The 26233-nt window shown below is 38.3% G+C and overlaps 1 protein-coding gene across 1 annotated transcript; it reads left to right on the top strand.

Annotated features, from left to right (window-relative positions):
• LOC106052111 (uncharacterized) lies at positions 1-23180 on the top strand. Its single transcript, XM_056026264.1, has 7 exons — positions 1-380; positions 4187-4552; positions 6050-6214; positions 6314-6519; positions 8284-8444; positions 18469-18668; positions 23059-23180. The coding sequence occupies exons 2-7, from the start codon at positions 4405-4407 to the stop codon at positions 23109-23111; spliced, it is 933 nt and encodes a 310-aa protein (XP_055882239.1). The 5' UTR covers positions 1-380; positions 4187-4404; the 3' UTR covers positions 23112-23180.
• The last annotated feature ends 3053 nt before the right edge of the window (positions 23181-26233 follow it).

The raw sequence follows: 26233 nt of genomic DNA, 5'->3' as shown, positions 1-26233 counted from the left end.
GGGTGATAATTTGATCCTGCAGTGTCCCTCTTTGCAGAGGTACCTCCCCTTGGCGTGCGAGCCTATCATAGAATTTAGGAGTTTTTATCGAACTGTAGATCAATACTACCTGCGCCATGTTTTATTCTAATGAAACTTTTCATCTTCAAAGTCATCAATTCACTTGTTCGCCGGCGAATGTGTAATGAAACCAGGTAAAGTGATTTAATTACATTGCATTTGAAGTTTTCCAAGATCTATGTTGGCAGCGATTGAGGTTATTGACTTCCCTGGCATTCTCTGACCTTCTGTGTTGACCACTGAGCGGAAACTTTGACATTTAAACTAGATTCAGATAACTTTCCATGTTTTTAAATTTTTGAAGAGAAATGTGACTCCAGGTAAATTGATTATTTTATGCCTAGAAGTTATTATTAAGTGTTCTCTTGTTTATCTTGCCACTAGACTGTGTCTCACTTGTTTCTAGGTGTAAAAAAAAGATTTTCTTGATAGGTATTTCAACAAATAAATGACAGGTATTAACATATAAATGAAGATGTGAACTCTGTCTGTATAGATCAATTTAATGCAATCTTAGCTTGTTCAGGTGTTCAATGTGGCAATATATTTAAAAGAAGGAATATAAACAAAAATTCTTTTGAAAAACAAAGCTTATCTAAAAAGAAAAACTCCAAATTTATAAATATATCTCTCAATAGTGTAAAAGTTGTTTTTTTTTCTTTTTCAACATCATACAAAATAATTAATGACCAATAATTAATTGACTAATTGGTTAATTTTTTTAAAAAGATTCATGTTTTCTTAGAGATTAGAATTGTCTAAAGTCTCAAATTACTCCCAGAACAGGAGCGGAAGAAATGACCTGTACATGTATCTAAGGGGGGACAAAACCCCACATATTTAGCTTTATTTCTGAATACTGACGGATCAATTTCAATTGTTGGTTGGTATTAGACAAAATAATTAATTACCAGTAATTGACTAATTCGTTATTTTTGTTTTTTGCTTCCTGTTTCATTAGATACAATAAATAATTGCGTAAAGGTTCAACTCGATCCTAAAAGGTTTTGTGAGAAATAACAATTTGTACCAGGAAGACAGACAGAGTGAGTTGATAGAAGCTTTGTAACAAAATATTGTTAAGAATGCGTGAGACTCTACTTAGATCAGAGAATCGATCCTGTAATAAAACATTCATGGCTTCCATCGACACACCACTGAATGGTCTACTCCTTCGTCTGCCACTTTTATAATAAACTAAAAATACTTCCAGAAAGTGTCATTTCTTTGGTTTTATTCACCGGATTTACAGAATTAATTATCCATTTAATCAAGGAACAATATAATCACCCAGGGGAAACACATAATTAATATTGAGATTGTAGGCTTAAGTATTGAAACGAACTAAATGTAGAAAGAAAGCATGTCACTGGTCTGGTAATACTGCCAGATTTGAAAAGCTGTAAGTATTAACAAATTTAATAAAATGCTTTATTTAAAGTAGCGATTAGCATTGTGTTATTACAAAGTTTAATAGCAACTCACTCTGTCTGTCTGGTAAAATGTTTATACTTGTTATTTCTCCCACACCCAATCTAGGGTGAAGTTGAAATGTTGCACAATTATTTATTGTATTACGCAAAAAAAAAAATAATAATCAATTTAAAAAGATTAGTTAATTAACTTTTAGTATTTAGTTATTTCTTTTGGTTTTGAATAAAGGAAAGAAGATGTGGTGATATAAGTTGAATACGTCACCTTTACACTATGTGTAGAGAATTAGGTCGTCGCTTAAAGGCTTGAAACTAAAAATATATAACTTTAAAACATTCTATTTTCATAAGCGCTTCACTGGCACAGTGGTTAGTGAATTGGCTTGAAGTAGCTTGAATCCTCGATTTCAAATAAAATTCATTTTTTGTTATTTTTTAAAATACATTTTTTAAAAAAGCGATCACGGTATCATTTACAATATACCACTCCCCCCCCCCTTCCCATCCACACTTGACCAGACAAGGGATAGGAACATAGCGCATTTGGAAAGCTAAAAGCATGAAATTGCACTAATAAAAAAAAATTAGTAAAAATATTTCTAATCGCTTGGAATTATTGTTACTCTAGATCAGTGATTCCCAAAGTGGTCTATATAGATCCCCAGGGGTCTACGAAGACCTCCAAGGGGTCTACGAAAGTGAAAAAATAAATTGGGGGTCTATGAGATGTCCACGGGGGTCTACGACATTAGATTTCATCCAAGCAGGTCGTTACTTAATTTTCACATTCCATTCATGTTAGTATTTCCTACACTAATATATGATTTGTACCTGAGTTAATCCTTTCAATATTTATCCTGCTATTCAAACAAATAATTGTTGTATTCAATTTCAATACTTATTTAAATAGCTTAATTTTGTCTACATGTAACTAATATTTAGAAAGAAAAAAAAAAGAAATGTAGACAGTACAGCATTAATTATTTAAAATTGGGATTCCTTCCTTGTCAAGCACACATTTGCCTAAGGGACATTTTTATGGCGATATGGATCTGTATCTGAGACAATGTCACCCTGACAAAAATTAAGATTTGAAAAACTTTTGAATACTCAAAGTTCAGAATAGACCCACAAAATCTCTGTTCGACATCATATAGAGAAGATGATGGTTTGTGAGAGTCTTACAAGATTTCTTTACTTATAGCAAAATACGGAAAACATCAAAGGTCAAACATTGATTCTACCAGCAGTTTTACACAAACCTACATCTGTTATTATTGAAAGAATTTCTTTAAGCGACTATACAGTTTAAGGTCGCTTCGGTGGCATGAGTTATAAAATTAAAAGCTTCTTATGTAAATCTTTGCAAAAGATTGAAATACAGTTTTGTCTGACAAGGTGTAGCGCTGTGTGCTACAAACTGTCTAATGATCACCATTTTATCTCATCTCATCTATGCATGTGGTCCTTTCTGAGCATAGGCCACCAACCAGCTTCCTCCAGGTATCTCGGTTCTTGGCGAATATCTTCAACTATTCCCACGTCTTGCCCTTCTGCTTGGCATCTGCTTCCATATCGCGGTGCCATGGTAAAACTCGAGCAGCCTTCCATCAGCTGAAGAACACCTGGGGATCTAGGGAAATAAGCACCACCACCATGATTAGGCTCTTTAACTCCATTGTTAAGCCGATACTACTTTATGGAGCAGAGACCTGGAGAACCACCATCACCACCATGAAAAAAAAAAATCCAGGTATTCATCAATACCTGTCTGAGGAAGATTCTTATAATCCGCTGGCCAGACAAGATCTCGAATGAGAAACTGTGGCAAAGAACAAAGCAGCAGCCCGTTGAAGTAGATATCCTTCAGAGACGCTGGAGATGGATAGTTCACACCCTACGCAAGCCTGCATCAAGCATAACAAGGCAAGCCCTAACCTGGAACCCATAAGGAAAGAGGAAGAGGGGACGGCCCAGGAATACATGGCGCTAATAGTCACTGTCTCCTTATATTTCCTTAAGGTTGACCCACGAGACCTGGTTTAGGCTCCAGTTACTCGCCTTCGCCTCTTTCCTGTTAATGAAAACAGTTCCGCAGATTCAATATTTGAGCTAAACGTGAAAGATCAAGAAATACACGAACAACTGCTCTTTGCGAAACCTTTTACATTGATACTTAAGGCATATTAATTAATTAATTAATATTTAATGTTGGAAAGACTACTTCATAGAACAACAAATTCGTATATGAAACATAATATCCTAAGTTGTGTAGTTTTAAATTACCTTTTCGCTCTTCAACTCATTACAGTTAGAAATTTGTTTAAAAAAATGTTAATGAATTTGCAAAAATGTGCAAGTTGAGCAGGGGTCTACCGAAAACCAGAAAACATGGCAAGGGGTCTACGGGACAAAAAAGTTTGGGAACCACTGGTCTAGATCTATTACAAATTTAATTACACGACTGATTCAATCTAATTGACACAATTACTCTTCATAAAAGTTTTTCTTGTAATTATTTTTTTTTAATTTTAATTGTGTTTGATGCGTTCATTCATTTAACTCAACTTATCACATAATACGAGCTAAGTTCTTACCTTCTTAGCGACAAGAAAACGCCTTCTGCTCAGACTGTAATGAATTAAATATATTCCATTGTGCATTAGACTTATATCAATATTTACTCTTCACAGTGACTTGAGTTGTCATAGACATGCAATCAACAATTATGATCCTGACTGTTGAGAACCTGGACATGGAGACAAGTCGACACTTTCAAACCCGTGGACGTCTGTAGAACTACACAAAAGGAATCCTTTTATTTCATAATAAACAGAATCGGGTTTCTTCAAATGTAGCTACATTGATTTCACTTTGAAATAACAATTAGAAAAACTGCTTCCCAAAAATAATGAGCAAGTTAGATTCTGTATTTATGTGCGTTCTGTTCACGTGCCTGACTTTCACCTTCACCTCAAGCGTCACAAGCACATTCTTCAAATTAGCACGTGGATACAAGATGACCGGAACAACGCCCCTGAGTCACGTGACATCATCACGTGAGTACAGTATTTCATTTAGATAAGGAAGTTTGTTAACATGAAACAATATTCCCATACGTACACAGTTGTTATCTACAGAGCGGTTTGTTAAAAAACAACAACTACAAGGTGTTAGTGAAGATTTTCATACCTGGCGAACACGATGACTGCCTGGTCGTGCGGTTTGCGCGCTGGACTGTCGTTCGGATTTATCGACGGTCGAGGGTTCAAACCCTGCCCGCTCCCATCCCCCGTCGTCCTGCGGGAGGTTTGGACTAAGAAGTAAACTATCTTCAACTCTGAAGGAACATCCGAAACATGTAAAACATTTTACAAACAAACAAACATGGCGGAAAAACTATAAATAGCCAGCTTTTTGGTGTCTCCGGCGTGCAAACTAAAGGGAGAGAGTTGATAAGTGATGTATTTTTATAACAAGGTATAGGATAAGTTGTGTGCCCTTTGAAGCACTGCAGCATCAACTTTATTTTCTACCTTTTTCTGTTTGCAGCATACGACAATTGAATATAGAGGAGACATTAGACTTTCACTTTTGTTTATTTAGAAATAATTTAAAAATATATAGGCTAAGCAACTAACTAGATCTAGTTGTTATGAAGGAGATTCGATACTAAGATCAACTGTCACGAATTGAGAAATTGTTGAAATTTTCTTTTGTTCAGTTGTCAACAGTGAAGGTCAATTGAAAACGTCATTGAAAACGTTGTTTATCGTGGAAAATCTCGGATTAAAGAATGCGCCCCCTAGCGGCACTTCATTAGAAAAGAATGTGAGCGTGACTGGATGGGGGGTGCATAGTGCGGCTTGCTTGTAGTGATGCCTTCTGATTTGAAATCCAGGGTCATGACCCAATTCGCACCCCCGCTCGCACACACAAACACTCAACATTGGATGTTCCTTACTACACGGGACATTAATGCGAGTTCATAATTCAGAAAATTTTTTATTCAGTATTATTAAACTCATTTGGTCGTGGGAGTTTTATAAATGGATCTTTTTTTTTTAATCGGTTACATAGGAAAAAATATGCATTCCCTCTAAGTTGGTCACTCCTGATTTCTAGATTTATTCGAAGTAATAAAAAAATATACTTAGAACCACTATTTCAATGATGTCATTAAAAACAGGTTTATAATGGTTATAGACAGATCTTTACTAACAATAAATCAATCGTTTAGTTAGAGTATGAGCAGTCATTTATGAAGATGAAAGAAATAGCTCTATGCATAAATAAAGGCCACAGTTTGCACAATAATCAAGAACTGATAGGATCTTAGCGTATTGGGAAAGGTAAAAGCATGAAATTGCGCTAAACAAAAACAATTGGTAAAAATATTTCTAATCGCACAGATTTATTATTTTTAGTCTAGATCTATTACAAATTGAATTTCATGACCTAACCCTAATCCAAACTAAATAATACTATTACGTTTAATATAAGCTTTGTTCTTTTTTAAAAGTATTTTTATATATTTCTTGTTATTTTTCCTGTAGCCATGAGCTCAGTGTTTTGTTCACTGCTGTGTACCTATGAATGTAGTAGCGCCACCTATAGCATTAAGTATCAAACGTGTACAACTTTCAAAGAAAAGTTCTATAACTCCAGCATTACATGGACGAAGAACGAGGATTGGTATATGTTGTACAGAGATGAACCGAGTGAGTGTAGAGCTATTTTTTTTATAATTTTGAAATTCTGAGTTTTCGACTGATGAATTATGTTTGTTTATTTACATAAAAGATTTTTTTTCACAACAGTTCAGTATGGAGACTGGACATTGGTCTTCAGAGCGCAGAGTGGAATTGATGTTTCTTTCTACACTCTATGGGAAACCATTGGTTACCACGATGACCTTCCACTGTCCAGTGATTTTCCTATTGGATGCTATAGAATGGACAACATGGAGCGGTGTAGTAGACATTTTAGAGGCTCGGTACTAGATGACTGGACAAATATTAACCAGGTGAGTTGAAGCTTTACCTGTAGCTGCCATTAGAAATGATAAGACGAAGGTCTTCCATCCCGGAGAGTAAGAAGGAATTCAGTATACCACGTGGCTGAGATGATCCAGTCGTGCTCTAAATATTCTATAACAGGGGTTCTCAACCTGTGGGTCACGACCCCCTTGGGGGTCGATTGACGATTTGCCAGGGGTCGTCTAAGACCATCAAAAATATGGATTGTATTTGTCTATTCTTCTATTGCTGTGTGGGTGGGGGTCGTGGCAGAGTGGGGGATTGTAAAAAAAAAGGGATCGCCGATTATAAAAGGTTGAGAACCACTGTTCTATAATATCTAACCCTACGGAATATTCATTAACTATTAGACCCATTCACATACAATGGTAGTCGATATAAAAGTATAAACTTAATACAGTTGTCTTGGCCATATGGAATCCAGCTACAGTTATACATATTGATATGTAATTGATTTCTATTACTCAATATTTTTCACATTTGTATAGATATGTTGAATCTGTTATCTTGATAATAGAAAACGAAATCCATATTTTTATATTTGTTGTATTCTTCCACTATGTCTCATGATTCAGTGTCAAGGTCTAATGACGCACTCCCCGCCTCCATCATTTTTTGATTGTCTTATGTCTTAGTTCTTAGTCCTAGAATTATTTGTTTCCTATATTGCAATAAGTTTTTTATAATTTTGTTTTCTTTAGCACAAAAAGGAAGGGGGAAAAAAAAAGAAATTTATAAGAAATTAATATTTCACTAGCTTGCTGGTTTAAATTAGTTGTTTTTTTTTTATGAAATATAAAGGAAGGTAAAGGTCAAGGTTGCAGGCGTGGTCTTTTACACTTGAAGAACTATTACAAGACGATATTTTCTTTAAAAGCATATCATAATAGAACATTATGTATTACATTGTTGTAGAATGAATATTGAATGAAAGAATGAATATTGATTTATTTCTATTTTTTTTACAAAGCTTATTTCAACTCACTCCGTCTGTCTGTCTGTCTAGTAAGTACAAATACTGTCTGTACACGTTATTTCTCCCACTTCCAATTCTTGAATCAAGTTGAAACCTAACACAATTATTGTCCGTAACAAAACATAAATAAATAAAGAGTAACCAAGTGATTAAGTTATACATTAATTTAGTCTGATAAATAAAAGGGAAATAAACCTTACAATATTGAGATATATTGTTGTAAATGTGTAGTTCTTGCTCTTAAATAAGCTTTCCCTGTATTTTGCTTGTTATTGATTTACAATCATAGAAGTGATTAACGGCAGTGTCTTACGCCTTTACAGTACCCTAATTATGAACCTTACATCTCCATGTTAAAATTGGCGGGAAACTCGTTTATTTCAAATGTTCATTAAGAATGATGACTTCTGTTAAATATAGTTTTAAAAAAAAAGTGGTGTATGCGCTTTGCTCGGATGTTCCATCCGTTGCAAGAGAAGTAACTCACAAAAATTAGCGTCAAGTAAATCTAGAATCCACAACAAAATGGCTCGTGTCCTGGTAATAGATTTTCTTTCTGATTATGCCATTTTAATGACATAACATAATTATCTCCTGTTTTTGAAGGTATGCCTGTAATTAATAAGATAAGATTAGGCATAAATTGGGTTCACAAAATTCAGAAATTTAAGTCGTCGATAAAAAAATGGAATCTTTATTTCAGAAGAAACTTAAAGAAACAAATTCAAGCAGTAATACAAAAATTTGAAAAAGTTTTTTATTTTCTTTTACTTAGGTGAAAGTCTCTTTATTTTCCAACGGTTCTGAGGTTGTGTACATGATCTTCAACGGATCTTCCAGCACCAGGGACACTTGGTACCAGCAAACGTTAATTTTAGAATCCTCGTGGACTTTACTGAGGAATGATAGCAACGTGGTGGACTTTAATTTTCAGGGGTAAGTGAGTAGGTTCAACACATCAGCCTAGATCAGGTAGCACATGTACATCACGTAGCTTACATAGATCACGTAGCTCACATAGATCACGTAGCTCACATAGATCACGTAGCACGCATACATCACGTAGCTTACATAGATCACGTATCACACATAGATCACGTATCACACATACATCACGTAGCACACATACATCACGTAGCACACATACATCACGTAGCACACATACATCACGTAGTTCACATACATCACGTAGCACACATACATCACGTATCACACATACATCACGTAGCACACATACATCACGTAGCTTACATAGATCACGTAGCACACATACATCACGTAGCACACATACATCACGTAGCACACATACATCACGTAGCACACATACATCACGTAATTCATATAGATCATCTAGATTCTAGACCATGTAATTCATATAGATTATTATAGATCATCTAGATTCTAGACCATGTAATTCATATAGATTATTATAGATCATCTAGATTCTAGACCATGTAATTCATATAGATTATTATAGATCATCTAGATTCTAGACCATGTAATTCATATAGATTATTATAGATCATCTAGATTCTAGACCATGTAATTCTTATAGATTATTATAGATCATCTAGATTCTAGACCATGTAATTCATATAGATTATTATAGATCATCTAGATTCTAGACCATGTAATTCTTATAGATTATTATAGATCATCTAGATTCTAGACCATGTAATTCGTATAGATCAACTAGATTCTGTATCATGTAATTCATAATGAGTCATATAAGTGTTCCGCGAGGCTTGAATAGGTATTCTACGAACTATTGGAACAATTAACTAGTAGGCCACTACTTGAATTAATCTCTCTAAAAAACAAAGTGTTCCGCTAAATACTCAGAATGTGTGAAGTGTTCTGTTAAGGAAAAATTTTTAAAACACTGATATTGATCATCTAGATCATGTGATTCAATTAGATCACCTATATTCTACATCATATAAGCTAATTCATCTAGAATCTAGATCATGTATATATATATATATCGTCCATGGGTGTATGGGGTATCTAGGGGTGTATGGGGTATCTAGGAGGGGTAGCACCTCTAGTGGACAGGCAGTCGTACCCTCTTTTTGAGGGTAGCTTGGCTCACTCTTTGTCCCCACTCGGTACCCAACTCTCACCTGTGGCTCCCAGAAGCTGTAGCATGCGCAGCGGCCACACCCCGGAAACAGCTTTGACTGGCCGGCTAAACCAGGTAGAGGGTATCTGACGTGTCCATGGCACTCAGTACACTGAGGTTTTGTCAAACCTAGCATGTGAAGTCTGGACTTGGCGGCCTGTGCGTAACGTCACAAAACTAGACTAATCGGACAAAATGGCAAGTACCAGCACAGTGCTGTGGAGTACTCAAGAGCAGGACAAGACACATAGAAAGTCTCTGGTCATCCACTGCACCCAAACTTGTCCCCGGACGTCTTGACCAAATCTTGCTTCCGGAAAAGGACGGGTTTTAGGGCGAGAGAGTGAGGTCGACGTGTTGCGCAAATCCTCCTCACTTTAATCCAAATTCCAGCGCAAGTCACTTGTCATCCCCCCCCCAAACACAACAAACCAAAGTCCTGTGGCGACAGGCAAGCAGTGAAGCGGTAGGTGTGGGCACACTGGAAGCCGTAGCTGCAACCCTGCACACAGGCGGCTCAGGCCATATGGCCGTTCACCACTGACACAGAGCAGCAGTGGAGTCCGGCAGCCCCCTGAGTGGCTGAGCAGCCCTATTTAGGAGTGCACTGCTCACCTCCATAGCATGAGGACAGGGCTAGAAAAGGTGCCCCAAAAATTGCCTGCTCAAAACTACCCTAGCCAGCCTACCGCAGTTGGCGGGAACCCTACTCAAGCGGTCGAAATTCAAAGAAAAAGACGAGGATAGTTCCTCTTACCATAGGCGCATGGAATGTGCGCACACTACTTGACAACGACACATCTGATAGACCACAAAGACGAACTGCACTAGTAGCCAGGGAGCTCCACAGATACAACATAGACATAGCAGCACTAAGTGAGACTCGGCTTGCAGATGAAGGTGAACTCTGCGAAAGAGGAGCTGGATATACTTTCTTCTGGAGCGGTAGAAGCACTGAAGTACGACGTGAATCTGGAGTCGGCTTTGCCATAAAAACATCAATAGTATCTAAACTAGTCGGGCCTCCCAAAGGAATTAGTGATAGGCTCATGACCCTAAAGCTGCCTTTACAAAACGGAAAGAAACATGTTTCCATTGTTAGCTGTTACGCACCCACCATGACCAACCCAGATGATGTCATAGCAAAGTTTTACGAAGAACTAAACTCCACCTTGCTTAATATTCCAAAAACAGAAAAGCTACTCATTCTCGGTGACTTCAACGCAAGAGTCGGCTCTGACCATCACATCTGGAAAGGTGTCTTAGGCAAATTTGGGATAGGTCAATGCAACAGCGACGGATTATTACTACTCCAGGCCTGTGCTGAACACAATCTGCTCATATCGAACACAATATTCAGTCTTCCAATGAGAAAGCGAACTTCCTGGATGCATCCCCGCTCAAGACACTGGCACCTCATAGATTACGTCATCACCAGACAATCTGACCGTCAGGACATTCGTGTCACCAAATCTTGCTGTGGTGCAGAGTGTGGAACAGACCACCGCCTCATCATCACAAAACTAAACATTCGTATCCAACCAAAGAGACGTCCGCAAAAATCAAAACCCCTAAAAAGGCTAAACACGGCCAGCTTAGCAGATGACAAAAATGAAAAGTCGCTTGCAGATGCAATAGAGAACTGCCTCAAGTCCACCGTTCTAACTGAATCAAATGTAGATAAAAGCTGGGAATGCTTCAAAGAAGCTATCTATAGCACAGCATTAAACATACTCGGTCCTATGGAGAGAAAGCATCAGGACTGGTTTGATGAAAACAGTATTGAGATCAGAAAACTATTAGACGAAAAGCACAAGCTCCACAAATTGTGTCTGAACAACCCAAACTCCCAGTCCACTAAAGATGCATTCACTAACATCCGCAAAAATGTGCAAAAACAGCTACGCCAAATGCAAGATACCTGGCTTAGCAAGAAAGTGGAAAAAATACAGGAATTTGCTGACAAGCACGATATGAAGAACTTCTACCATGCCATAAATGAAATCTATGGACCCACAAAGTCAGGCTCATCCCCTCTATTAAATGCTGATGGGACAATCCTATTGACAGATAAGGAAGAAATCCTTAAACGCTGGGCAGAGCACTTCGAAAAGGTTCTCAATACACCTTCCATCATAAATGAAGCGGCCATAGACAGGCTACAGCAAGTACCAATAAATGAAAAAATGGATGACCCACCTACGCTAAAGGAAACCGATCTTGCCATTCAACAGCTCGCAAGCGGAAAAGCCCCAGGAGCTGACTCCATTCCCGCAGAGGTCTACAAAAAGGTGGATTAGCCCTGATTGAAAGACTTCATAAGCTCTTCTTAATTATGTGGGAAAAAGAGTCAATACCACAAGACTTTAAAGATGCCAAAATTGTTCATTTATACAAGCGAAAAGGAAACCGCCAGATCTGCGACAACCACAGAGGAATATCTCTTCTCTCTATTGCTGGGAAAATCCTTGCACGCATCCTTCTAAATCGGCTTATGCAACACATAGAATATGGTCTACTACCAGAAAGCCAGTGCGGCTTCAGAAAAGAGCGTGGAACCATTGACATGATCTTTGCAGCAAGGCAGCTCCAGGAAAAATGCCAAGAACAAAATGCTGACCTGTTCTCAATATATGTCGACTTAACAAAGGCATTCAACACTGTTAGCAGAGAAGGACTCTGGAAGATCATGTCAAAGTATGGCTGTCCACAAAAATTCATAACCATGGTGTGACAGGTGGGGAAATGTTACGTGTGTTTGGCACGTTTTATGTCTAGGGGATGATTATTTTTAAAGCTATCACACACCAACCTATCAGCATATGAATCGGGAGCAGACACGCAACGAGACAAAGCAATGAAAGATAGATACAAAAGTTAAAATGAAGAATATTTATTTACATAAATATACATATAAGAATAAAAAGAGGGAGGGTTTGCATCTATCTCTAATTAGTAAGGTATTTTGATCATCACTCTAGCACTTAATAAGAGAGCATGTCACTTTGTCCTCTGACTTAGCTGGTTGTCCTGTTGATGTCGCAGCTGGCTGTGTCCTGGCTTGAGGTTCTGCAGCTGGAGGTGGCGCTCTAGCGGATAGAGGGACGCCGGCGATATAGTTCTTGTGGAGTCTCAGTCCCAAGTTCTAGTATCTGTAGTGGGCACAGTATGGCGGGTGGCCGGATACCGTGGGCACAAGGTTACTGCGGGCAGAGCTGATCTGCCGTGGGCAGCGTGGTTGACAGGATATGTCCAGTGAGTTGCAGAGGGTTGGCGTAGCTATGACGTCTCGCACAGATCTGACTCTATAGGGACGTCGCGCCTAATAGCTTGACAGGTGGGCTGTCGAATAGGCGGGCAATGCCGATAGCGCCAAGTAGTAGAGTTGAGTAGATCTCCGTAGGCGGTAGATGATGCTCAATGGGAAAGTGCAGTGCTGAATAGCACTAAGCACATAGATAGGCCAGTAGGCAAATAGGCGATAGGTGATTCTTGATAGCAAATACAGTGCTGAATAGCACTAAGCACCTAAATAGGCAATAGGTGATTCTTGATAGCAACTAGGCAAGTGCGGCGCTGATTAGCACTAAGCACATAGATAGGCCAGTAGGCAAATAGGCAGGTAAGTGATCCGATAAATAGGCAGACACCTGAGGGAGGCTGCGGATAAATAAAGACAAGTTAGGACATGTCTCTCATGCATCTTATCGATGCCCTCGACTGAGGTGCATTCGTCAGATTGGTGAAATTGCTTTAGAGCACAATGAGGAGATGATGACAAATGGGATTTGGGAAAATAGATGGCAGATAGTAGCAATATAGAAATGTACATAAAAGGGGAAATAATAATATAAAAATGTACATAGAAGGGGAAATAATAATCTCAAATAACCAACACAGGTGGATAGAGAAAGAAAGGGGGGGGGTTGAATTGGGCGGTGGTCAGCGACCCAGATGATTGTTTACATATGACCGTGGGTCGAGAACAATGGAGCGTGCTTGAATGTCCCTTCAAGCGGCGCAACTCTCATTAGAGTAAAATGAGTAAAGGGGAGATAATTCATTACAGGGGAGATAACTCATATCTCCTTTCTAAGCGCAGTATTAGTGCGATAGTAAAATTATCAAGGCGGCCAACCGAGGTAAAGGAAATAGACTAAGATGTACAAATATATACATGGTTGCATCAACGATCAATTGAGCAACGTAGCATTAATAGATTAATGCAATACATGAATAAATACATAGGACATGTTTATGTTTTCTACTTACGCCAGTGAGAAATACACAATGCACTAATTAAATATAAATGAACTAAGCAAAATACACATGATAAAATCCAATGGAAATAGCACAAAAGTAATTAAGATGGAACTTGTGATTAAGTTCGGCTTACCACCAGGTATTCCTCTAGGAGGGAGAATAAATGATATAGTCCAGACTCGATAGCTCAGCTCGAATGAGAATGAAAGAGTCTGATTTTATTTGGATCTACTTTATATAGGCCTGGAAAATGCGAGCGGAAGCAGGAAGTGTCCTAGGCTAAGAATTAGCTTACACGTGGGTGAAGTCCGACAAGAGCCGCACCTTGGAATATCACGCGGTGTGTTGACCAGGGTAATCTCTAAGATCAAAGAGAGATGTGAGAGAAGGGGGGGGGGGGAGAAGGATTAGCTTGCATTCAAACCAAGGTGGTGTCAACCGCGACCGTCAGTCAGACATCCGGCGGATAAGACAAAGGAGATAGTGTGATTATCTTTCCCCGATCAAGGGCAGATAAATGAAAGGACTGGCCTAGTTTTCTCCAAGGTGGTGGACTAAGTCTAGCCTGGTATAGAGGAAAAGGTGGGGCGGGTGGAGAATTTGGGGGTAGGATGGGGAAATAATTAAAATAAAATAAATAAATAAGGAAAAATAATAATTAATGCTGTGATAATTTAGAGTGACTCTGACAGCGAGTTTTTGACTTGTCACACATGGTGAGACTATTTCATGATGGCATGTGACAAGTCAAAAACTCGCTGTCAGAGTCACTCTAAATTATCACAGCATTAATTATTATTTTTCATTATTTATTTATTTTATTTTAATTATTTCCCCATCCTACCCCCAAATTCTTCACCCGCGCCACCTTTTCCTCTCCAGGCTAGACTTAGTTGACCACATTGGAGATAGCTAGGCCGCGTCTTCCGACTTATCTTCCCTTGACCGGGGCAAAGATACGCACAGACTTTGATCTTATCGACAGGATGTCTGACAGCCGCAGTGGACACCACCTTGTGTGGAATGCAAGCCACTCCTCCCCCCCCCCTTCTCCTACTTCTCTCTTTGATCTAGGAGATTACTCGAGTCAAAGTGCCTCTCGACGCTCCCATCTTAAGTCTAATTCACCCACGTGTAAGATTATTCTTAGCCTAGGACATTTCCTGCGTCCGCCCACATTCTCCAGGCCGGTATATAAGTAGATTCAAATCAAGCCAGACCCTTTCACTCCTCTATCGCTGTCGATCGAGTCTGGACTATATCATTTATTCTCCCTCCTAAAGGAATACCTGGTGGTAAGCCGAACTTAATCACAAGTTCCATCTTAATTACTTTTGTGCTATTTCCATGGGATATCATCATGTGTATTTTGCTTAGTTCATTTATATTTAATTAGTGCATTGTGTATTTCTCACTGGCGTAAGTAGAAAACATAAACATGTGCTATGTATATATTTTAGTATTGCATTAATCTATTAATGCTACGTTGCTCAATTGATCATTGATGCAACCATGTATATATTTGTACACCTTATTTTATTTCCTTTATCTCGGTTGATCGCCTTGATGATTTTACTATCGCACTAATACTGCGCTTAGAAAGGAGATATGAGTTATCTCCCCTGTATTGAATTATCTCCCCTTTACTCATTTTACCCTAATGAGAGTTGCGCCGCTTGAACGGACACACCATTCAAGCGCGCTCCATTGTTCTCGACCCACGGTCATATGTAAACAATCATCTGGGTCGCTGACCACCGCCCATTTCAACCCCCCCCCCCCATTTTCTTTCTCTATCCACCTGTGTTGTTTATTTGAGATTATTATTTCCCCTTCTATGTACATTTTTATATTATTATTTCCCCTTTTATGTACATTTCTATATTGCTACTATCTGCCATCTATTTTCCCAAATCCCATTTGTCATCATCTCCTCATTGTGCTCTAAAGCAATTTCACCAATCTGATAAATGCACCTCAGTCGAGGGCATCTATAAGATGTATGAGAGACATGTCCTAACTTGTCTTTATTTATCCGCAGCCTCCCTCAGGTGTCTGCCTATTGCCTATTTATTTGCTATTTGCTGTTCAGTGTCTACTCGACGCCACTCAACTACTGCCTATGTGCTTAGTGCTATTCAGCGCTGCACTTGCCTACTGAGATCTACTCAACTCTACTACTTGGCGCTATCGGCATTGCCCGCCTATTCGACAGCCCACCTGTCAAGCTATTAGGTGCGACGTCCCTATAGATTCAGATCTGTGTGAGACGTCATAGCTACGCCAACCCTCTGCAACTCACTGGACATATCCTGTCAACTACGCTGCCCACGGCAGATCAGCTCTGCCCGCAGTAACCTTGTGCCCACGGTAGCCGGCCACCCGCCCTACTGTGCCCACTACAGATATTAGAACTTGGGATTGAGACTCCACAAGAACTATATCACCGGCGTCCCTCTATCCGCTAGAGCGCCACCTCCAGCTGCAGAACCTCAAGCCAGGACACAGCCAGCTGCGACATCAACAGGAAAACCAGCTAAGTCAGAGGACAAAGTGACATACTCTCTTATTAGGTGCAAGAGTGATGATTAAACATAGAATATACTAGAGATAGATGCAAACCCTCCCCCTTTTATTCTTATATGTATATTTATGTAAATAAATATTCTTCATTTTTAACTTTTGTATCTATCTTTCATTGCTTTGTCTCGTTGCGTGTCTGCTCCCGATTCATATGCTGATAGGTTGGGGTGTGATAGCTTTAAAAATAATCATCCCCTAGACATTAAAACGCGCCAAACACACGTCACATTTCCCCACCTGTCACATGGCATGAAGGCTCGTGTCCAAGAAAGTGGAGAACCATCAGAGCCCTTCGAAGTATCAAACGGGGTAAAACAAGGCTGTGTCCTAGCACCTACACTGTTCAGTATCATGTTCTCCGCTATGCTGACAGATGCATTCACAAATAGAGAAAACAACGGGATAAATATATCATACAGATTTGATGGTGGCCTATTCAACCCGAGGCGGCTTAAAGCAAAATCAAAAACAAATGCAGCAGTAATCAGAGACTTGCTATTTGCTGATGACTGTGCCCTAAATGCCTGCTCTGAAAACGATCTGCAGAGCATCGTCAGTGACTTCTCAAGAGCATGCTCAGACTTTGGCCTTACCATCAATACGAACAAGACTGAAGTCTTATATCTACCTGCTCCTGGGAAAGCCTACTCGGATCCAAGCATTACTATAAATGGACAGGATATAAACGCAGTGGACAAATTCACATATCTTGGCAGCACACTCTCCAGAAATGGAAAAATCGATAGTGAAATCGACCTGCGTATCGCCAAGGCCAGTGCATCCTATGGCAGACTGTCTACAAATGTCTGGAACAGACGTGGTATCACCACAAACACCAAGCTATGGGTCTACAGAGCCGTCATCCTCCCTACATTGCTCTATGCCTCAGAAACATGGACAGTGTACAGTAAACATGCAAAGAGACTAAACCGCTTCCACATGACATGTCTGAGAAAAATACTAAATGTCAAATGGCAAGACAAAATACCAGATACAGAAGTCCTTCGAAGAGCGTGTCTGCAAAGCATCCACACAATCCTGATGCAGTCCCAGCTGCGATGGGCAGGTCACGTCTACAGAATGGAAGACCACCGCATCCCAAAACGACTCTTGTATGGCCAACTAAGCAAAGGAAAGCGCTCGCAAGGTGAGCAAAGAAAGCGCTTCAGGGACACCCTCAAAGCTTCTCTGAAGGCGTTCAGCATAGACCCTGGCACCTGGGAGACAGAGCATCATGGCGTCACGCTGTGAAAACTGGCGCACAGGTTGCTGAGGAAAAACGAACAACGCAGGCAGAAGAAAAACGCCAGAAAAGAAAAGCAAAACAAATGACACTAGCTCCAGCTGGAATAACCTGCCCAGTGTGCGGCCGAACATTGCGGGCTCACATAGGTCTCACCAGCCACACGAGGAGGCATAAAACCCCAGTGCAAAGCCCTCAGCCCCCTGGATGACAAAGTGGTCATCATCGAACCACGATGGACGAACTATATCGTCCATCGTGGTTTGATGATGGCACTTTCGTCATCCTGGGGTGGGAGGGGTGAGGTGGGTAGAGATTCTTAGTGCTCTGCACTGCGGATTTTTGAATTCTCATGTGGCAAGTGAGACCTACGTGAGCCCGGAATTTTCGGCTGCAGACTGAGCAGGTTATTCCAGATGGAGCTTGTGTCTATCGCCTTGATTTTTTCCTCTTACGCTTTTCTTCTGCCAGCGCTGTTCTCTTGTCGTCTGCAATTTAGTTTTCACAGAGCGACGCCATAATGCTCTGTTATGTGATTACTGATTAAGATAGAATATAACTAGGTTATAAGAATGTTCAATACAGAATCTCCGCTTCCCGAATTGAAATTCAAGATTTTGTTAAAAATGTGATACACAATATGCACTACTGGTCTCTGAAATAAGCTGTTAAAAATTCTTTCTGAAAAATGTTCACCAATTTCTAAGTTCTTGTTAATGCTCTATTGCTCCGTATTTCTCACTCAACAGATTTCTCTGGAGCGGAAATAACAGACGTATGGTCATATGTGGTCAATATAGTGGCTGCGGTGGAGATAGCACGTACTATATGGCCCTAGACTCAACTTACGACGCCTGTTTAGACACCTGGTCGCTGGCCATCCCAAACTTCCCAGTGTTCTTGTATTCACCTTGGAACCGACTGGTCACACTCAGCAGTCAGCCCACAGGTAGGTCATTAAGAAGTACAATTACACAGGTACAGAGAATAATTAATTTAAAACTAGGGTAGGAGATAGACGTAGTCTTATGGAATGGCCAGTAAGGTTTGTTGAAAAAGAAAAATCCATACAAGAATAGCATCTCCCACATTAACAGAAGCATTCATTTCTACAATAAATAGTTTGTTGTGTCAACTATAATAATACCGTAAAAGAATTGATCACTCGCCCTCTCAAAGCTCTAGACTCTCTTTTGTGCAAGCATCTTTCTTGTACCTTGCCGTCAAGGGCGTGACGAGCTTTAGGTTAAAACCTAAATTATAGTCACGAATCTCTCACGCTGCCATTTTTGTTTTCGAATTAACGGTTCTTGTGAACAGAAAACAATGTAGATACTAGGAGCAAGATTACCTCCGGTCTACGTAAATCTACAACTGGAATCTCTCAGGCTTCGACATTTAATGTTTGCTTTCTTCACCAGGACACTATGCTGCAAGTAAGTTAGTATTCATATTTTTTTTTGTGTGCGCAGTGACTAATAGATCTAGATTCTAAGTGTAGACGGATGGTGTTGAAAAATCTCGAGGCTGGTTTAGTAAATAACTCAATAAATAAATGAAGTTATTCTTGCATTATTTATAATCAACTAGATACTATATAATCGTAATCCAGCGTTTCTAAAACTGTGTGCCAGGCCCCTTTTAAGGGGGGGGGGGGGCGGGGCAGATGTGCTAACAACATTTGAAAAAAAAAGGGGGGGGGGGGCGGAAAGGACGTAACAGAAACATTTTGAAACCGGAATTTACTTTGGAATTAATGAAGTAAACATTATTGCTGTAAATACTGATTATTATTACTAAGAAAACTGTCCTCGTTTAATGTTAGCGAAATGGCCTTGGCTATGTTTTATCATGCTCATATCTGCAATATTTTAAGTTTCAATATCACTGCCTGGTATGGCAATCTGAGCATTAAAAATAAACTTTATAGAATCCTAAATGCTTCTGGTAAAATCATTGGCAAAAAAAACAAACAAACCCCATTAGGGCAGTTGTTTGAGACAAACATCTATAAAAAGGCTAACAAGATCCTCGAAATATAGAATCACCCTTTTTGTGTCAGGATTTTGTGATTTTACCATCACAAAAGAGATACAAGACACCGATAGCAAAGACAAACAGACACAAACACTCTTTTGTTCCCCTGGCAATCAAATCATTAAATAAGAACAATCTGGTATAAACTTTGTCACATGTAAATTATGAGTGAGTCTGGTGTGAATGTACACTTTGGTTTCTTATAGTTATAATGTTTTTTGTTTGGTGTAATGCACAAATTGTAAGACAAATTTCCATACGGACAATAAAGATTATTATTATTATTAAAACTTCTTCCCAAGTGACGTAACATTGTTTTGTTGAAGTCTTTTGCGTGAATAAAACAGGCCCGCTAAAAGCCGTCTTGCTAAACATGGCAATATAACCCATTACCAGCTTACACGATCTCTACATATGTCAGTGTCTCCCACTTTTTTTTTATATTGGCCCACCCCACTCCCGGTTAGCTTGGTGGTGCCAGAGATTAAGGGATGAGTTTATTTTTTTTATTATTAATTATCCCTTTCTAGTGACAATAAATACCTCAACCATATTCTAGTGACATTTAGCTCCTCCTTCGTGGTAGCAGACGAGCATAGTTCTCATTTCCTGTCAACTCGAAGATGGCTATAAACTCCAATTCTCGATTTAAAAAAAAACTGGCCACACACATGACATGGGCAAGTTTCGTCTATTGCAGATAAGCCTGCTTCTACTCTTAGTCTTTCGTTGGCTCTGCGTTCTTTCATGCTGATCACTCTCCTTGCCTCGTATCTTGAGACTCCGACAATCGCAGCTTCACGCTAAGAAGAGCGACCGAGAGCTGGTCTTTCCCAGCCTTTGCATCTCAACTTATTCTTGTGTCAGTAAGTATCTCAATCTAGTAAACTTCCGTATAGCCTAGATCTAGTGACTTGCGAAAAGGATAAATAAGTTGTTTTTTTTTCACATTCATTAAAACACCTCTGAATTTATGAGTACAAGTATACATATAATGTATTTAAAATTGAGTTAAACGTTTATAGACTTTTCCAGACAGTTTTTTTAATTCTCGCAAAGCCATGCTCTATTTTAATATATATTTTATAATATCTTTGCATTTGTCAATAAGACTTTATAAAATAAATAACAACGAAGAACAAAAAGGACTCAAGTTCTTATTATTCAAAAGGCAAATATTCTTTATTTGTTATTAAGATGAGCAACAGATCAATACATAATGCATTTTATATTTCTGTAATATTCTTCACAGATGATATTTAAAAACTAAACATGATATACAATACAGAATTCCCCGTCTTATAGAGAACATGTTACATTATATCAAAAAAATAATAATAAAATGAATAGTGTTTTCTTTTTTTTTTTTTCATTTCTGACAAGACATAACTCCAAATAAGCAATAGTGTTATAACCTGTATAATGAGAGAAAACAGAACAATGGTGTCTAGACTGAAAACTTAAGGAGTTATGTTGTAATCAAAGTTTTACAATCCTAATTAATGAATGTCATAATTATATATATATATATATATATATATATATATATATATATATATATATATATATATATATATATATAAAACTTTATCAATAGTATATATACAGTTTCAGGTATGTTCAGTTATGCAACCAAGAGCTAATCCAGCCTGATTTTTAACGTGAACGTAAGACGCTCAGTAAAGTTAAATCATGCATGACTCAAATAATATCCATTTCTTGTTTCATGTTCTTATATTTTAGGATTTTAAATCTGGTCAATGATTGAAACTTATTTGAATGTTTAGAAAGTTTTATAAAATGTACATATTTTGATGAGATTTAAAACATCACAGAAAAGTCTGTATTTGAACTATCAGCAAAATTAATAACATTTTTAACGAATCAAAGACAGCTTAAGAAAAAAAAAAACATTTTACACATTTTTTACCCCAACAACTAATGGGTCACAGTGTACACAGACGAGGGTCAAAGTGTACACAGAGGGATCATCTCATAAATTTACCACAAGGATGACACACTCATTTAAATGGTGCGATATAGAAAGACTAGAAAAATTCGTAGCCACTGGCGATCTCTCGGACAGCCAATACAGAAAGTGGAGCATTATAACTAGCAGCTACGACACTGATAAACCATCCACTTACAGCCTGATCATCTTCCGGACGGATGCCAAAAACTGTCCTTCAAAACTTATAAAAAAAAAAAACAATTCCTTTTCCTCCTATCAACAACTCACCTCTTAAACCTCAACAATAATATGAAGAACACTTTTTCTCCAATAGATCCCGACAAACATTCAAATAGAGGGAAAGGAAAGGATTGACTGACTGGTCAAACATGGGGGAAAGAGCCAGCAATCTAAAAAATTCTCTTTCCGTAAGAGATGAAGAAAATGAGTCATATTATCGAAACTGGGACAAATTCTTACCAAAGCATCAGGAAAAAGAAGCTACACATTCCAAGCTATCCCGACATAGTGTTCGAATGTGGAGAGTGGCATGCCAGAGACAATGTGTTGACATGAAATATATCACAAATATCTGTGTTTTATTTTAGGTTATGAAGAAAGCTATTAAAATTACAATTACATGTAACATTAGCAATTTGTTCTTTATTTCAGGGAATGCTTTCTTGGACAAAGTGTCTTTTATATATGATTTATATATGATTGAATGATTCTTCTTAGTTGAAGCCGAAGCCACGTGACTATCTAGATGTATGGAATAACGTGTTTTTAAACCCTAAGATTTCCTCCAGTTTAATTTTGTGCTGATTAGTTTGTATTATTTATAATGATCTATAATGAAATATTCGTTCCAGACATTCTAAAGAGCGCAGGACGACAGCAGGAATGTCCAAGAATGTCTGAACTTTGCCGTTTGTATTGAAACCATGTAGTTTTAGGTGAAACGAATAGCAAACAGTTAATTAGCCTTAAGGCGCATGGTTTGTTCCCGTCTAATTTAATCGCAATGCCCTACTACTTGTAAACAAATCAATACATCGGAAGCCATGTCCTAAATATGGTCTTTTTAGTTGTGTTAAGTTGATTCTTTTTTGAAATAGTAATCTTAAATATCATTTACAAACACAAAATCAACACTAACAAAAAAAGTTTTAAAATGATCCAATTATGTATTTAAAATAAAAACCTATGTCAATATAAATATTTCTATGATTTATTACTTCTAAACCTTACTGGCTAATTTACTGACTTACATTTGAATATGTTTTACAATTATTTTTAAAACCTGCAGACTCTACTTTCATTCATATTTGCTTTACCTCTTTTGATTCAGAATACAAAATGGCTGACGTGATGGCGATTTTCGTCAAGAAGCAGACGGTGTGAAATTGAAATAAAAAAAAACTGCTATGCATCGAATCGACAAGTAATAGAAAGTTTTTCAACAAAGTTGCTTTTCAACTGCTGATAATGCTTGATCCAGAGAAGCTAGGGCATACTACTAGATAAACAACTTTCTAAAATATAGGCCTATATATCAATAAAAAGAATCAGCATGTTATATGTTATGACTTCAGAAACTACACGAAACAAATACGCAACGATTCAAGACTGGAGTGCTAGAGTTTGGTCGTGCCGGTATACATATATGTAAGAAAGATACTTTACGTTATGTACATGTTATAAATGCTGTTAACATACTTTTCTTTCATAAAATGTGTTCTCGTTTTGTTTATTACCATGTAGGTCCTACGGGAGAAGTGCCATTGTATTCTTGGTGCCTGTCACGTTCATTTTATATAAATGAATAAAGAGCTAACAGCTCAGCAGCAAAAGGCTGGCTAGAAGATAAATACGCGTGATGTCACTCTCCTGTTTGCAGTGCTCTAAACAGCTACTTTCAAACGGGTTCCTTTTTTTTAATAACTGAATATGCACAAACATGTATACTACTTTTGAAAAAACAAAAGTGACTTCTAAGGGGTAATTCTAGGGTTTAAAAATACACCGCACAGAAACCGCTTACGCAACCTTATTATATATTTTATGATTACTGTTTTAGTACCAGGTAAACCTCAAGAGAAAGATATCTGGTAAATCTTAGTTAAAGATGTCGGGATAAATTTTAGTTAAAAGATTTTAGAACTGGACGTAGTCCATTTTGAAAGGCAGATCAACGTAGACATGCAGTTGTTACCTATCTTAATAAAAACATTGCTACGTGACCTATGTTACAATTTAGGGATGCCAGGAGCGCAGACAGAAAAAAGGTCAACAATTCTTAGAATAATGAATAGAATTTGTTCTGAAAGCTAAAAATTGGAACTAGCGAATGTGAAGTGTCACCACAGAATGCTGACCATGTGGAGTGTCACCACAGAATGTAACTGTCACGATGTTTGTGAGTTGAAGAGCTAGGGGAAAAGCCCTCCCTCTCCCCCTGTATGTTTCAGTATTACAGTAGTATTTTTAATGAGACTCTGACTATTAGGAATGTTGGGATATAGTGGTCAACGGGTTTTCATGTGCAGAAAAAAAAGGAGGTGGGTGGTGGATAAAAGCTGTGCCCGTGTGTGTTTTTTTTTTATTTAGAAAGAGAGATTTAGAGAGAAAGAAAACGGAAAGGTTTTTTAGTTCACGACTTTTTCTTTTACTACCGGTATTAGGAATGTGGTCAACGGGTTCTCATGTAGAGAAAAGGGAGGGGGGAGTGGTGTATAAAAGATGTATTCGTGTTTGTTGTTTTTTTAATTTAATTTAAAGAGCTTTATATAGAGAAAGGACAGTTTTTTTTAGTTGACGTCGGATGTGTGACCATTTGTCCATTTTGTTGATACGCATATTTTGGAATTCAGCACCTTTTTTTGAAATACAAAATCTTGACTTTATGCACCAGTTGTTTGTTTCTTTCTTGGTTTGAGAGCAATAGCATGCGAAAAGTGTAAGAGTCTGCCACCTGAACACAGTGAAGAAGTAAAGACGAAATGCTACCAGAGATTGACATATTGGAACGCAACGGAAAAGGCGAAGCCAGACATTTGAACAAAAAAAAAAGTGAGTATTTAAGACAACATTAGAAGGAACGCCAGCACCCTCGCATTTTAGCCGTCTGGCACCTGGGACCATTTCCCTAAGGACAATACTAGGAAAAGACAACTCTTACAGCATCTGCAGCAACAGCAGACATGCGCTTGGAATTTCTTACAGTTCAATCTAAGTGACACTCACCAGGAATCGACAGGAGTCACTCTATTGAAACTTGTTTCTGGGCACACCATTGTAAGCCCATCAAAGCGACTTGAGAACTGGCTTCCTACTCAACAATGAAGTGAAACACTTAACCGACTACGTCAAAGATCTAAAGAACTAATTCGATAATATTAATGACTTAGCTCGTGTTAATTAAAGAAATAGTCAAGATAAATCGATGTATGACCGAGAATCTAAATAAAGAGAGTTCAAAGGAAGGGATAAAGTGTTAAAGTACTGCACATGACTATACTCTACACCAGGGGTTCTCAACCTGTGGATCTCGACCCCTTTGGGGGTCTTCTGACTATTTGCCAGGGGTCGCCTAAGACCGTCGGAATTTTGTTTGGCTATTTTTAAACGGAAGTTTTTTTAACGTATTGTAACAATCCTATTTGTACCATGTTTAGTATGCATATACATTTGTAGTAATGGAGGAAAGTGACATTACTTGGATTACATTATCATCACACAAATTGTGAAACGATCATCAAGCATTAATAAACTAAAAAGTGGGGGAGACAAATGCGTCAGTTGTAATGAAGTTCTCTCTGCCAAATATATGAGGCCGAATAAACATCCGAGCTTTGCGAATAAAGACATCCAGTGTTTTAGTTTTGAAGGCTGATTAAGTCAAGAAATCCAGACTTGACTCAAGTGGCAAGTAGTATAATTAGAACATTGCAGCCCTTGAATTTTTTTTATTTGGTGGCTCACAGCATAGCCAGAGCCATGAAGCCGGACACCATTGCCAAGAGTTAATGTTGTCAGAGACCAAAGACATTGCTCGAGTTATAATTGGAGCCGAATTCTTTACTCAATTTAGTGCAATTTCATTATCCAATGACACTGTTTACAGAAAAAAAATTGACATGTCTGCTGATATTATCAATCAAGTAATTCATGAGATATGTACTTGAAGAAGCCGAGAGGACCGGGAAGAGCTGGGAAACCATAAAAAAAACTAGCAAGAGACCGTATAGAGTGGCGTATATTTTGTCGAGGCCCTATGTTCCATGAGGAACTCAAAGGAATGATGATGATGATGAGGATGATGAATTCATGAAATATGATATCTTATCCACTTTCATTACTTTCAATATCTGGCATCCAGATTGATGACTACACAGACGTTATAAAGTGTTCACAATTATTGGTTTTCTTCAGATTTAGACAAAATAGCGATTATAATGATAAGTTTCAATGCAAATTTCTTGCAATGAAATAAACGAAAATGTATGGTTGTGGGTCGCCGCCAA

This window comes from Biomphalaria glabrata, chromosome 4 (genome assembly GCF_947242115.1).
Source record: "Biomphalaria glabrata chromosome 4, xgBioGlab47.1, whole genome shotgun sequence".
Taxonomy (NCBI): domain Eukaryota; kingdom Metazoa; phylum Mollusca; class Gastropoda; family Planorbidae; genus Biomphalaria; species Biomphalaria glabrata.
Note: the sequence above shows the minus strand (reverse complement) of the source record. Positions and strands in the feature narration are given on the sequence as shown.

What these genes read in the sequence shown, in the direction of transcription:
- LOC106052111 (XM_056026264.1), top strand. Translation starts at nt 4,405, where the DNA reads ATGAGCAAGTTAGATTCTGTATTTATGTGCGTTCTGTTCACGTGCCTG. An exon ending in GTTGTACAGAGATGAACCGA is followed by an intron (nt 6,215 to 6,313) that starts GTGAGTGTAGAG and finishes TTTTCACAACAG; the next exon opens with TTCAGTATGGAGACTGGACA. An exon ending in GTGGACTTTAATTTTCAGGG is followed by an intron (nt 8,445 to 18,468) that starts GTAAGTGAGTAG and finishes CTCACTCAACAG; the next exon opens with ATTTCTCTGGAGCGGAAATA.